The 12,553-nt window shown below is 36.9% G+C and overlaps 1 protein-coding gene across 2 annotated transcripts in view; it reads right to left on the bottom strand.

Annotated features, from left to right (window-relative positions):
- Positions 1–12,553, bottom strand: part of C7 (complement C7) — a 53,350-nt gene that overhangs the window by 7,633 nt on the left and 33,164 nt on the right. For both annotated transcript variants that reach the window (XM_015490481.2, XM_048814031.1), the window contains 4 exons: positions 10,601–10,688; positions 7,987–8,119; positions 5,845–6,036; positions 2,186–2,276 (listed from right to left, as the gene is read on the bottom strand). In XM_015490481.2, coding sequence (XP_015345967.1) covers positions 2,186–2,276; positions 5,845–6,036; positions 7,987–8,119; positions 10,601–10,688 — 504 coding nt within the window. The remainder of the gene's footprint in view (positions 1–2,185; positions 2,277–5,844; positions 6,037–7,986; positions 8,120–10,600; positions 10,689–12,553) is intronic.

Consider the following 12,553-nt stretch of genomic DNA (forward strand, 5'->3'; position numbering starts at 1 on the left):
GTGTGTGTGTGTGTGTGTGTGTGTGTGTATGTGTGTCACTAGGTATGAAATCTAGGGCCTTGTGTCTGTTATGCAAGTGCTCTACAACTGAGCTACATCCGCAGGTAGCTACCTGTCTTTTATCCAAGAAGATAGGGATCCCCCACCCCAGGGAACTATATTCTTGTCATATTTACAATGTTGAGATTTTGGTTATAATACTTCATTACTAAAGTAAGATGTTCCTATTTGGGTTTATTAGAACAGCTCTGGAAAGTAGAAGTACCGAGGTATTTACTCTTTCCATTAGGCTGCCTTTTCTTCCTTGTCCTGCTCAGTTCTTGCTGCTCTGGTTCTGAGTCCAGCTCCCAGCCTGCTCTTGCTTACTTGCTCCTGGAGTGGACCTCAGCTGGTGAAGACATTGAGTGTTTCCCATGTTTGTCACTTTCTTTTTTAATGTGAATATTTCACACTGATTAAAGTATGACCTTGTGGAATACTAAGGAAGCTACTAATTTGCTGGCGAGTAGTCTTTCCCTCCAGTCATTTCTTGACTCTGGAATTGAGGAACTGAGTTCGCAGATCACCTTCAAACTCATGACAGAGGAATAGTAAAATGTGAGAGAGGAGAGGTCTTAATGGCCTAATAACATATTTTTATTAAAAATGATGATGATACTTTTTAGTTTTCCTCTACAACCCTTTTTTCTCCCCCCACAGTGAAAAAAAAAGTCCTCTTCACGGAACAGAAAAAAATACGCTCTCTCTGAACAATGGATTGAAAATGAACTTGATTTATAAATGAGAAGACTGAGGGCGGGGGGCCGGTGCAGGCCGTGAGCTCTATTTTAACTTTAAATAGAACTACTCAGAACAGCTAAAAGGGCAGAGACCTTATAATGCCACCTTATTATCAGTATCTGATACTGTGAAATGATACAAAAACTCATATCAAGTCTATAAATGGCTGGCTGCTGATTAACTAAAGGAACCAGTAGAGTTGGAAAGAGAAGGAAAGTGATTAACAGAGAGTAATTAATAACAACAGAGAGTAACAGCAAGAGTCAGAATGTATCTGGGCTGACCACCATTTCCACTTATACATTCAGTTATATTCTTCTGCACCAGAGGTTACTACACACAATCATTGTATGAATCACCCACAGTAGGTTCAGGAAGTTCTATATGGGTGCTGATGACCATAGTAATTGAAAACCAAGTAATTTGTTGGTAGGTTAGTGTTTCAATTTTTAACCTTAAAGATGGCCCATGAGCTGAGGGGCTAGATATTCCCTGATTCTTCCTAGACCCTCCACTCTTCCCCATCTGCCTGGGAGGCTGGCATGTAAAGGTTATACTTCTTTGTCCTCTAGCTTCAATTGGGTTTTATCAATGGAGAGCCCTGGTATAGGCAGGGAAGAAAGTGAATTCAGCTGGGGTATTTATCCCACTGGCTCACTCCTGTAAGACCTCCTAAGGTCTCTTAAAAGAGAGTCAGCTTCTCCTCTGCAGCCATCTCACCTAGTTCTCTCGGTCTCCAGGTTTCATAAGTGCTCCCCTCCTCTTGCCTTATCAGTCCTAGAGTGGACACGTGGCCAAGCCTTACCAGTCCAGGAGTACTGCCCTGTGGCTTCTAGTTTCCTTTACTCTGCCCACAATTTTGTAAATCAACCTGCTAATAAACCTCTTCTTATCCTAATCTAATTGTGCTGTCCGTATCTTACTAGGACCCTGACACAGGCATCTAACAACATCTAACTAACAACTGCAGATGCCCTGGGACAACAGCATGATTTCAAGCTGGCAGCATTCTTCTAATGCAAATCTAGAAAGCAAGCTTCAAGAATCAGAAAAGTAGCTGCTCTTTCTCCATCAGTATTGCTTTAAATTTTATATCCCTAGGGAATTTCAGCCTAATCATCTAAAGCTCTAAATCCTCAGGTGACAGTTTTGTCCTTTCGCTCAATTCTATGTATAGAGCAAGCCATGCTCAAATAGTCCTTCAGCCTTTCTCAACTAGCTTAACACCATAGCTGTCAGTCTGGTGACCCTGGTGAGTACCAGGGAGGAAAAGACTGGATTAAAATGCAAACAAACACAAACATCCTTAACCCTTAGTAAACTGCACCTTCAATACACAGACACTAACACCTAAGAGATCACCTCATTTGTCTTGGATAAAATAAAACAGAAGGACAGAGCTTACCCACATTCATAGGGCATTTTACAAACACATCTTGAATTCTGCAGTTTCTCCCAGCGCTGACATTTAGGCACTGCCTGTGTTAAAGGGGTGTCTGAAAGAAAAAACATAAGGGAGATGAAATTATCAGGGAAGAAGAGCATCTTCATAGTAAGCAAGGCTTTTTATTATTGTTGTTGTTGAACTAGAGTCTGTACTATTCTCAGCTGCAAAGGGGTTCTATGGTAAGCATTAATAATAAAACTATAGAGCATTTTACAAGGGGAATGCTCTACAAATAATTACATTGGTGATAATCGCTACCATTTCTTGAGCATTTACACTTGGTCATGCACTTTTTAATACATTGTGATATTTAATCCTTCCTAACAACAGTGAGTAAAAGTTTGGCGGTAGTTACATTAAATAAGATTCTATCTTTTATCTTCTAGAAACTGATAGCAAACTATCATTCTGATTTTGACAGAACGATACCTTGGTCCAGTTTACAAGAGCCTACATTGACTGCCATCACCTTGGCTATAGCCAATTGCAATGTAAATCATCCAAAACAACCTGATTTTCCCACTTCCTATCAGCAATGGAAGTCAATGGAATGTACTTTTGCTCATAAAACTAGATATTCATTTTACAAATCTTAAAGATAGTTTATCAGAAAATCATGCCTTTTTGAATACAAAAACAATGGAATATTTCTTTTTGAAAATTTTAAAAGATTTAGACATGACAGTACAATCTTGTGAACAATTCATAAATTTGGAAAAACGGTAATAATATGAAGCATGCCCACCAGGATCAGAAATCTCAATTACAAGTACTCATTCTTTAAACACTTCAATTCTAAATGGTATTATCCTAAGTGCAATGTAGTGTCCTGAATTGGATCCTAGAACATAAAAAGACATTAGAGGAAAATTAGTTATATATGAATAATGTGTGTAATTTAATCAACAGTATTGTACTAATACTAATTTTTTACTTTTAATCAACTGTTATTTCAAGTGATGTAAAAAAACAAAGATGAGAAAATGGTATGTAGAAACTGTATTTGCAACCTTTTTGAAATCTAAAATTATTCCCCCTCAAAAAATGTTTTTTAAAATGATGTTTTCTGGATCTGTGCCTTTCAACCATGGAAGGTTTTGTTCCAGAGGCACATCTGACAATGTCTAGAGGCATTTTTTATTGTCACACTGAGGAGGAGATGCTATTGGCATCTGGTGGGTAGAGACCATGGATGCCGCTAAACAGCACAGAACACAGGACAGGCTTCCACAACAGAGAATCACCAGGCCCCAAAGCACAATGGCACTGAGGCTGAGAAATCTCACTAGAGATATACCAGAACTAAAGTTCATGACAAAGCCATGGGAATCAGCTCTGCATTTGACCAGAAATTTATTTTAGAATAAATTTTGAAATTTTAGATATCATGTGATTACCGAAAGTTTTTATAATTTCTTTGTTAAAAAAAAAAAATCTCTGATAGGATCACCTAGACCAAAGACTATTGCATTTAAGAAGAACATAACTTTATCATCATAGCTTGGCTAATCTATAAATACTCTTAGAGCACATCTAGAGTATGTGCCTTTGCTCACATCAAGATATCCTCAATGGGAATGGGGAAATGGGAGTTACTGTTCCATGGATACAGAGTTTCAGCTGAAGGAAGATGTAAAGATACTGGAGATGGAGAGTGGTGATGATTGTATTACAGTGGGAATGTATTTAATGCTACTGGTCTACACATTTTAAAAATGCTAAATGGTTAAGACTTATGCATGTTTTGCCACAATAAACAAGACTACTGAAACAGCTGATTTTACTTATTTTTAGTTGATATTTTAAAATACCAACTTCAGAGGATGACAAACCTGGGATTTTTTTTGTTTTTTTGTTTGTTATAGGCTTATTTTAAGAATAGTTTCAGAAAAACATACAGGTCTGAAAAACATCCTTAATTAAAATCAAATTAAATAGAATTTTCTCTTGAGTGGGAGAAAATTCATGCTAAATTGTGCTATGAAATGACTGAAGCATACACTTCAGAATTGCAAATATATAACCTCCTTGAAACAAAACTGCAACCTCATCAACTATATATTGTTCTCTTTCATTTTAGAATTATGGCTACAGGTGTATTGCTTTATATATCCCAAATGAACTCATATTTATGCCTCAGTGTGTGTAGAAAACAAAGCAATCATCCTCTAATGTGGGGCTCTGATAGCTAAAGAGCACATCAGATTGGCATGGAGGGCACTCCATTGGACCTGTTCTGCTCCCATCCTCCTGTCCATCGCCTGTCGATCATTACAGCCCATTCCCACCATTCAGAGCAGAGCACTCCCTGCGGCTTGTGCTCTCTTTTTGGTTACAAGCATCTAATTCATCCTACACTATCACTTATGGAATCTAGTACTTCTTCCTCACTAAAAAACAAAAATTGAAAAAATAATGGAAAAAGAAAGAAAAAGAGTGGGTATGAATCCATGCAAATAGAAGAGAGGTCAGTAGAGTAGAAAGGGAATTAAGGGGAGGAAGAAGGGTCAGGAAAAGAGAGGAACGGTAGAATGAATGTAACCAAGCTTTCCTATGTACACATATAAATATACCACAGTGAATTTCACTATTACATGTATTCACAATGTACTAATTTTAAAACACTATAAATAAATAGAAGAAAGAGTAGTAGAGGAAAGTCAATGGGGAAGGGAGGAGGGAAAGTAACAGAAACTGAATTGGAGCAATATTCCATGCTTGTGGAATTATGCCAAAATGAACTCCAATATTATGTATAATGAAAATGAATTAATAGAAAATAAAACAATAAAATAAAATGGACCCCCCAAAAAAGAAAATTTCAGCATTAAATTAAAAGTCATACACTCAAGAATGATACATTATAAAACAGCATTCAAGTGAGTTGTCCCTCTTTCCTGTTTTGAATTGTTAAAAAATATATTTCTATTTATTACAATGCAAACAAAGAAGAGAGAGAAAATATTTTAAAATAAATCCATTTCATCTGGAATATCTCTTAAAAAATAGTTTGCTTCTAAATCCTTTTCTACCTTAGGTTCTCAAAAGAACGTTTTAATTTGCCCAGCATTCAAAATACTGATTTTTTAAATTTCCACTATTAAGGACAACTTCACAAACCACAATATTTTTACTTCAATCACGGTTGTGTTACTGAGTTAGATGTAAATATTTTTAAATTTTCAATTTCAATAATGCCAATAAACTCTCTGAGTGCCCAGAAATGAAATATACAGAATTTTATATAAATTAGTACTTAAAATCTGTACTTAATAAAAGTACAGGACAAAAATCAGAAGGAAACCAAATATTAGCTTTTCAAAAATCTTTCATTTTCTTGGCACCTTAATGGCTATAAAGTTAATCCTTCAGATGGAGGATGTAAGTTAAATGTTTTAGGATCTCCAGGGCTATCCTTGCTTGCCCTTGCATTTCCTAAGTCTGTGTGTGCCATCTGAATAACTATTACACAGTCTACAAACTGACTTCCCTCTCCTAGTGGGCAACTGGAAGGGAACAACTCACAGTGATGGAGGTACAGAACCAGGAAGGTCTCCACAAGGACCCCCACTCATCTTGAGTGCAGGGGTCCTTGAGTAGACACAGAAACTACACACCTTTTTGCACACACTGGACATTCTTCATCTCAGGACTCCACTTGAGGCTGGAGCCACAGAGAAATGCTGAAGGACCTTCTAAGGACATGCCACCTGAACAGGAGAGAGTCACCTTCTCGCCAACTGAGTAGAACGGTTTGTGGGGTTGACTCTGTATGCCATTCATCAGTTCCGGTAGGACACAGGCAATCTCTAAAGATAAAAGAGACCAGCATACTGGGGTGATTGCTTTCCTAAACCATCTTTTTAAAAACGGTCTTAAAAGGTGCTGATGCTCTGCTTTTTCACATAAGAGGACAAAGAGGAAGAAGTGAGCTCATTGTTACTGTGCTCTGAAAGTCTTGCCCCATGGTGCCTGCCATGTAACTGACCAGTGAATGACAGAAGACCAAAACATCTATCATCTTTTCACCCTGCCCTCACAGCAGTGGAACAACTTGAAACGAATTAGTCTACAAATAGTCTTCAAGCACAGTCTGCTGCAAAAACCAGACTTTTCACAGCTGACATTAACTCTCTAGTATGGTGATGTCCCTCCAGAATTTTCCTAAGAGTCATATACATCAGTTCTAATTAGACATATTACTACCTAAAAATTGTAAAGCATCACCTTAATCTGACAACCATAAAAGTATTCAGTGTTTTTTGGTTTCTCATTCCTGTTCTTCCTTACTCAATTATATCACTGGCTCAAATCTTCTACTTTAAATAAAAAGCAGAGAATAATGAGAAATATGCATAGTTACAGAAAGCAGGTCAGCAATCATGATTTTAAAAAATTTTAGCAATCTCCCTAAAGGATTTTAGACAATATTCTAAAAAATACTGCTCTGCTTCGGCACTATTTTCATCAGAAAACCCATTTATTTATTCAAAATGGCATTTATTGAGCACCTGCATTTTGCCAAATATGCTAAATATTTATGAAAAGGCAGCAAAATATAAGTCACATATCAGATTTTCAAGAAGCTAATAATCTGGCATTAGATTTATTTTTGGCATGATATATTTGCTGGCTTCACAATCCTTCTTCTAACAAGACAAATATGAAAGCTATATAAAATTAAAAAAATAAACACTTCTGAGAGACTCGAACAGGTATCAAAGCAAAGCTAATGAAATATTTGAAACAACAAAAATCGACCAAAATACAACAAAAAGACAATAGAAACAAACCCATGGAGATATAGATAATAAAATTAGCAGATACAGTTCTTAAAATAATTAGTATGTTGAAAAAAAACTAAATGGCAGGATGAAGAATTTCAGCAAAGAATTTAAAAGTTTAAAAACTAGAAAAATGTTACATCAGAATTGAAAAATGAAATTAATAATTAAACAGAGTTCATAAAAGTAAATTATACACAATTACACGGAGAATTAATAAACTGAAAGATAAATCAATGGAAAATATTTATGATGAAACAGAAAGAAAATGGAAAACAAAGAAAAGTACAGATATAATTCCTCAGACTCTGGTAGAAATGTATATCGGTACAAGTGCTTGAAAGCCTAACAGCATCAACTAAATCTCATGTTTAATACATGTTTACCCAGTGTATTCTTATCCATTGATTCAGAAGTTCCACTAAAGGGTACATTTCCAAGTAGTAAATGTACACGTGTGCACTACGGCTTTCTTCACAGAGAATACCACAACCAATTCACAAAAAGGCGTCCCTACAACTCTGTCTATCCATCTGCTGAACAAACACCTCCTCTTTGGCTCTAGCTGAAATAAGAGCCCAAGAGTAGATATAGAAGGGTACAATATGCAGATGTTCTTATTCACATGCCTGTATCTGAACAGAATAGGGTCCAAAGCATGTAAAGAAGTAGATTGATAGTAACTGAACTCTAAAAAATGTACTGATGATCTTAGCCTGAAAGCTCCCATATTCTAATTTATATCAGAAATTTCAAAATTGCAATAAAATTGACCCCACTGAACAGGATCATTTCCAGCTGGAGATGGCTAAGGGCTTAATCAAGTTACTTATGAAAATTGAACAGGATCATACAACCTTTCAAGAAAAGGATTTCAAGACATAGGGCATATGGTGAGTACTTATTTATCTTGATTCATTTTCTCCCACATTATTCTCTCATCTTGAGTTATATACTACAATATGGGTCACTTACTCTGACAATACATTTCCCCGACAAGCCACTGTAAATCTTCTCCACATCTGGCAACAGGGTCTCCAACAAGAGAGTATCCTTCATTGCAAGTGTAGAGTATCTTTTTCCCAACAGGAAACACAGTACCTTCCCCCTAAACAAAAATAAAAGATGGAGAGAGGTAGAGTTTGTCTATGTTGCATTAACAAAATGTTTCTGTTGTTTATTTGGAATATAAATTATAGCCCCTTTTAATCATCAGAACCTACATTCAAATAACTGATTTAGAAAATTGTCTCTAAGGCATTTTCCCCAGAATCATCCTAATCAACTATACTAGTACCATCACTAATTGAAATAAAACCATAAACATCAATGTTCTATAAAGTATTGATTGCTCCCAAAATACCAAGTGCTGTTCTAAGCATTTCACTAAAATCACTTGAGAGGACACTGTTCAAGAAACTTCTTTCCCTAACATGTTTAGTAAAAGATAGTTTGTTACTGGATTTTGGAAGTGTCTTTGTCCATAAGCTCTTCAAATGGTAAGGTATTACAGGCTATTCCTTGACAATGCTACCTAATAAATGACAGCATAAGTCCACAGAATCCTTTCTTCCTGAAGGATTCTGTTTCTCAAATGTTTAAATCCTAGCAGAATCTTCATGAAGGTTTAACTTTCTCACTGATGACTTTTAAGCAAAGCATAATGGTGATCTTCTCCCACCCCAACCTCTTACTTCACACTATAAGCACAGAAATACTGCTGTGGTTGGATCAGATTCAAGGATGTTTTGCAAGCCTAAATGCCAGGAGGTGAAGCAAAGAATTTAATATGTGAACCTTGAGAAGATAATTAGGATCATTTGGGGTCCTTCTTTGTTTCTTCCCTTACCCTCTCAGGTTCTGCCATCCAGGAGAATGATGGAGAAACTGAGGTATACAGGAGGGCTTGGAGCTGGTACCTAGACCAGCTCTGCCTTAGGGATCAGAACAAAATGTCCTGGTACCTCCTTCTTTTATAGGGTCTACCCTATAAAATCAGAAAAGGTGGCAGACAGGGGCAAGCAGCAATCCCTATCTTTAAGTTCTCTGGAAGATTCTTTGTGGCCAGTCTGTAGAGCAATGTTTAGAAACCATGGCTCCTTGGGTACTACATGCACTGGAATTTGGGATGCCAACATCTTCATGGTTCTAAGGCATATGAGTTTGCTTGGCCTCCTTTGAAAGTGTTTCACTCAAGAACTCCAAGGATTGTGGTGGCCACAGGGAGACAAAAGGGGCATTAGAGATGCTATGGATGGTGATGGAAATCATTATACAAAGTACATGTATGAAGACTCGAATTGGGTGTCAACATACTTTATATATAAATAGAGATACAAAAATTGTGGTACATATGTGTATTAAGAATTGTAATTCAGGGCTGGGGTTGTGGCTCGGTGGTAGAGCGCTTGCCTAGCATGTATGAGGCACTGGGTTTGATCTTCAGCACCACATAAAAATAAAATAAAGGTATTATGTCCACCTACAACTAAAAAATAAATGTTAAAAAAAAGTTTAAAAAAAGAAATATAATGCAAAAAAAAAAGAACATGTATAAAGGCATTAAAAAAGAGAGATGCTAAGTAAATATTCTCACTCTCTCTAAATTGGGGGAAACTTCAGGAAACTCTCCAGCTCAAGGGCCTAAAATTTGAAAAAAATGGAATCCTTCATGAAGAAAGCAAAGCTGGTTGTATTGACAGCATCTTGATGAACAGTATCTCCTGCGTGAGTCATGAAGAGACTCCACTGGGATTCAGAGCCAAGGTCTCAACATAAGAAAGACTGAGAACAGCATCAATTAATATGGTTCTAAATCCAAGTAAAATCCCTAGGATGACAAATGCAAGATGACTAGTGTTCCTTTCTGAACAAGAAAACTGCTCAAATTAAAATGATACATATCTCACCAGACACTAGCTAAATGTCGTACTCCTGGAATAAACCTAACACTTTGTGGGCTGGAAATGTAGCTCAGAAGCAGAATGCATGCCTAGCATGCACAAAGTTCTGGGTTCGATCCCCACCACCACAAAAAAATAATAATAATAATAATAATATTTCATCCAGGCCTCACATTTTTAATGCCTTTACATGAATTTACTCATTTCCTGTTTTTTTCTGTATTTTTATTTATATGGGGTGCTAAGAATCAAACCTAGGGCCTCACATATGCTAGGCAAGCACTCTACCATAAAATCACAACCCCAGCCCCAAGCCCAATATTTTAAAAAATTTTCTCAGTGTAAAGAATAATAAAAGTTCTGTAAGTTGGAGAACAGGCTTGAAGATTCTTAATATCAGAGGGGCAATATGGAGTAGCCCTCTGGCATAATTGTGTTTCAAATTCAGGGGGTGGCAGTGTTGATTTCCCACACCACACTAAGTGTGTATACTGCCTTCTGCAGTCTGAATCACCTTGGTTCAAAGATGGAAAGCCACAAACTAAAACCTTCACCACTAAAACTAAAACGCATATATCAGATATTTTGAGCACTATTTCACCATGGAAGAAGGAAATAGATTATGGCCCTGTAGAAAAGTAGAACTTGGAATATTATAAAGGAAAAAAGTAGCTTTCGTAACCAACTTGAACAAATCCATCTTTTAAGGCAGGAGGTGATGGACAGAATTCTTTAGGAACTAAAGATACAGGAAAGCAATGTGGTTCAAGCAATCTGAAAGAAAAAAAAGAAACAAAAAGTGATTAATGTGATTGATTTCCAGAGCTTAATGAATATTTTGCACTATATTGAATTTTTCCTTTATATCTGAAGGTTTGTAAGTAGAAAGTACAAGTATGTTCATGTGATGTTTTTGTCATTCTCAGAACCAAACATCTGATCACATCGTACGGTGTAAATTCAAACATTAACTCAGTTTAACAAAAGACAGTAATTTAAATAACCTCATGATTTGCTGTATGAAAAAAAGAAGCAGAAAGAAATAAAAGTCTTTGGACCATACACCTACTTTACAGGATTTCTAGAGGTCACCTGTGAAATGACCTTATTTTTCTCCTACCCTTGGGTTCTAAAATTCCTTTAACATAGAATTAATACTGTATTGGAAAATAGTAATTAGAGTTTAGTAAACCCAAGGGAAAGGTAACACAGAATTATAATAACTTCTCTTATTGAGCATTTACTATGTGGCAGACACAACAGCAGCTTCTTTATACACCTTCATTATCTCAATTCATTCAGCAACACCTGGAGTATAACAAAGGCACAGAACACTTGAATATCTTGTCCAAGGTTACAAACTAATAAATGCCAAGGTTGAGTTCATTCATGTCCAGTCAGTGGGGTTCCCACAATCATTCTCCTTCTTCCTCTTAAATGAAAATAAAGGACAATGGGGTCACAGTGTCCACGTTGTTTTATGAACCATGTAACTCAGAACATTCTTTGGCAAAAGCAAGTTTTGTGAAGATTTGAGGCCAGAACTCTGAGCCTAAAAGGAAGATGGAGGAACAAAGACACTACTATGTTCTCACCAATGCCAGTCCTGACAATTTACCATAACCAGGATTATCTCTAGGGGCAGGGTGTAATAAGGATAATGATGACATTCATCATTAAACAGAGGATTTCAACAGAGCCTCTGAGGGCAACAGACCACAGCAGAGACATGAAATCTGTGCAATACAGATAGCCTGTGGGTGCTGCCTCCTTCTCAGCTCAACTCCTGTCCTTTTGTAGCACACTGAGGAAACACAGAAATGAGAAGTATTGATCAAAGATTTCCTTCGAGGCGTGAGAAGGAGGATACTTCTCTGAACATGAAGATGAGTGAAGTTTCCTTCAGTGCCTCACTTACGATGTTCCCTTCCCTTCAGCTTTATCTCTAAAGCCAGGGGAAATAAATCCATCAGGCAGAGACCTCCTCTCAGACCTTCATCCTCCCTGAGGGACCTACTCTGAAGCCAACATTCTCTTCCCACCATAATCATATGCTTCCCAGCTTTCCCAGTCAAGAGATACTGGCTATAGTTGGATTACGAGGCATGAAGACCTAGGAATGAGGTATCCTTCCACAAAAACCTTGCCTCTTTAATTCAAATGACCTTCAAATTATCTTACTAGAACCGTCTTCTCACTCCCTGATCAGAAGAATTTACTAAAGATGGCAAAAAACAGTGGAATATGGCATAAGGATCTCTGACCCAGTACACAATGGCTTAGTTGACTAAGCACTTTTGAGATGGCATTTGCAATGATCTCGCAAATGTAGACTAAGTGTCGGGTGACCACCAGGCTAATCAGTCAAAATATCCACCTCAGACATCTGGCTTTATGTTTAACCCAAAGAATATCTAAATAAGAAAGAGTAGCATCTTTGAAAAGTGATACAATATTTATTGAATGTTTACTATGTTCCAGGCATACTGATAGCTTTACATGCTTCATCTCCTTCAATTCTAACAGCATCCTATTATAGATTTATCTACTACTATTATTCTCATTTTAGAGATGTGTAAGTAACTTGCCCAAGGTCACATAGCAAGTGTAGTGTGTAGATGGCAAATCTGCATGATGCC

Source organism: Marmota marmota, unplaced genomic scaffold, assembly GCF_001458135.2.
Source record: "Marmota marmota marmota unplaced genomic scaffold, marMar, whole genome shotgun sequence".
Lineage (NCBI taxonomy): Eukaryota > Metazoa > Chordata > Mammalia > Rodentia > Sciuridae > Marmota > Marmota marmota.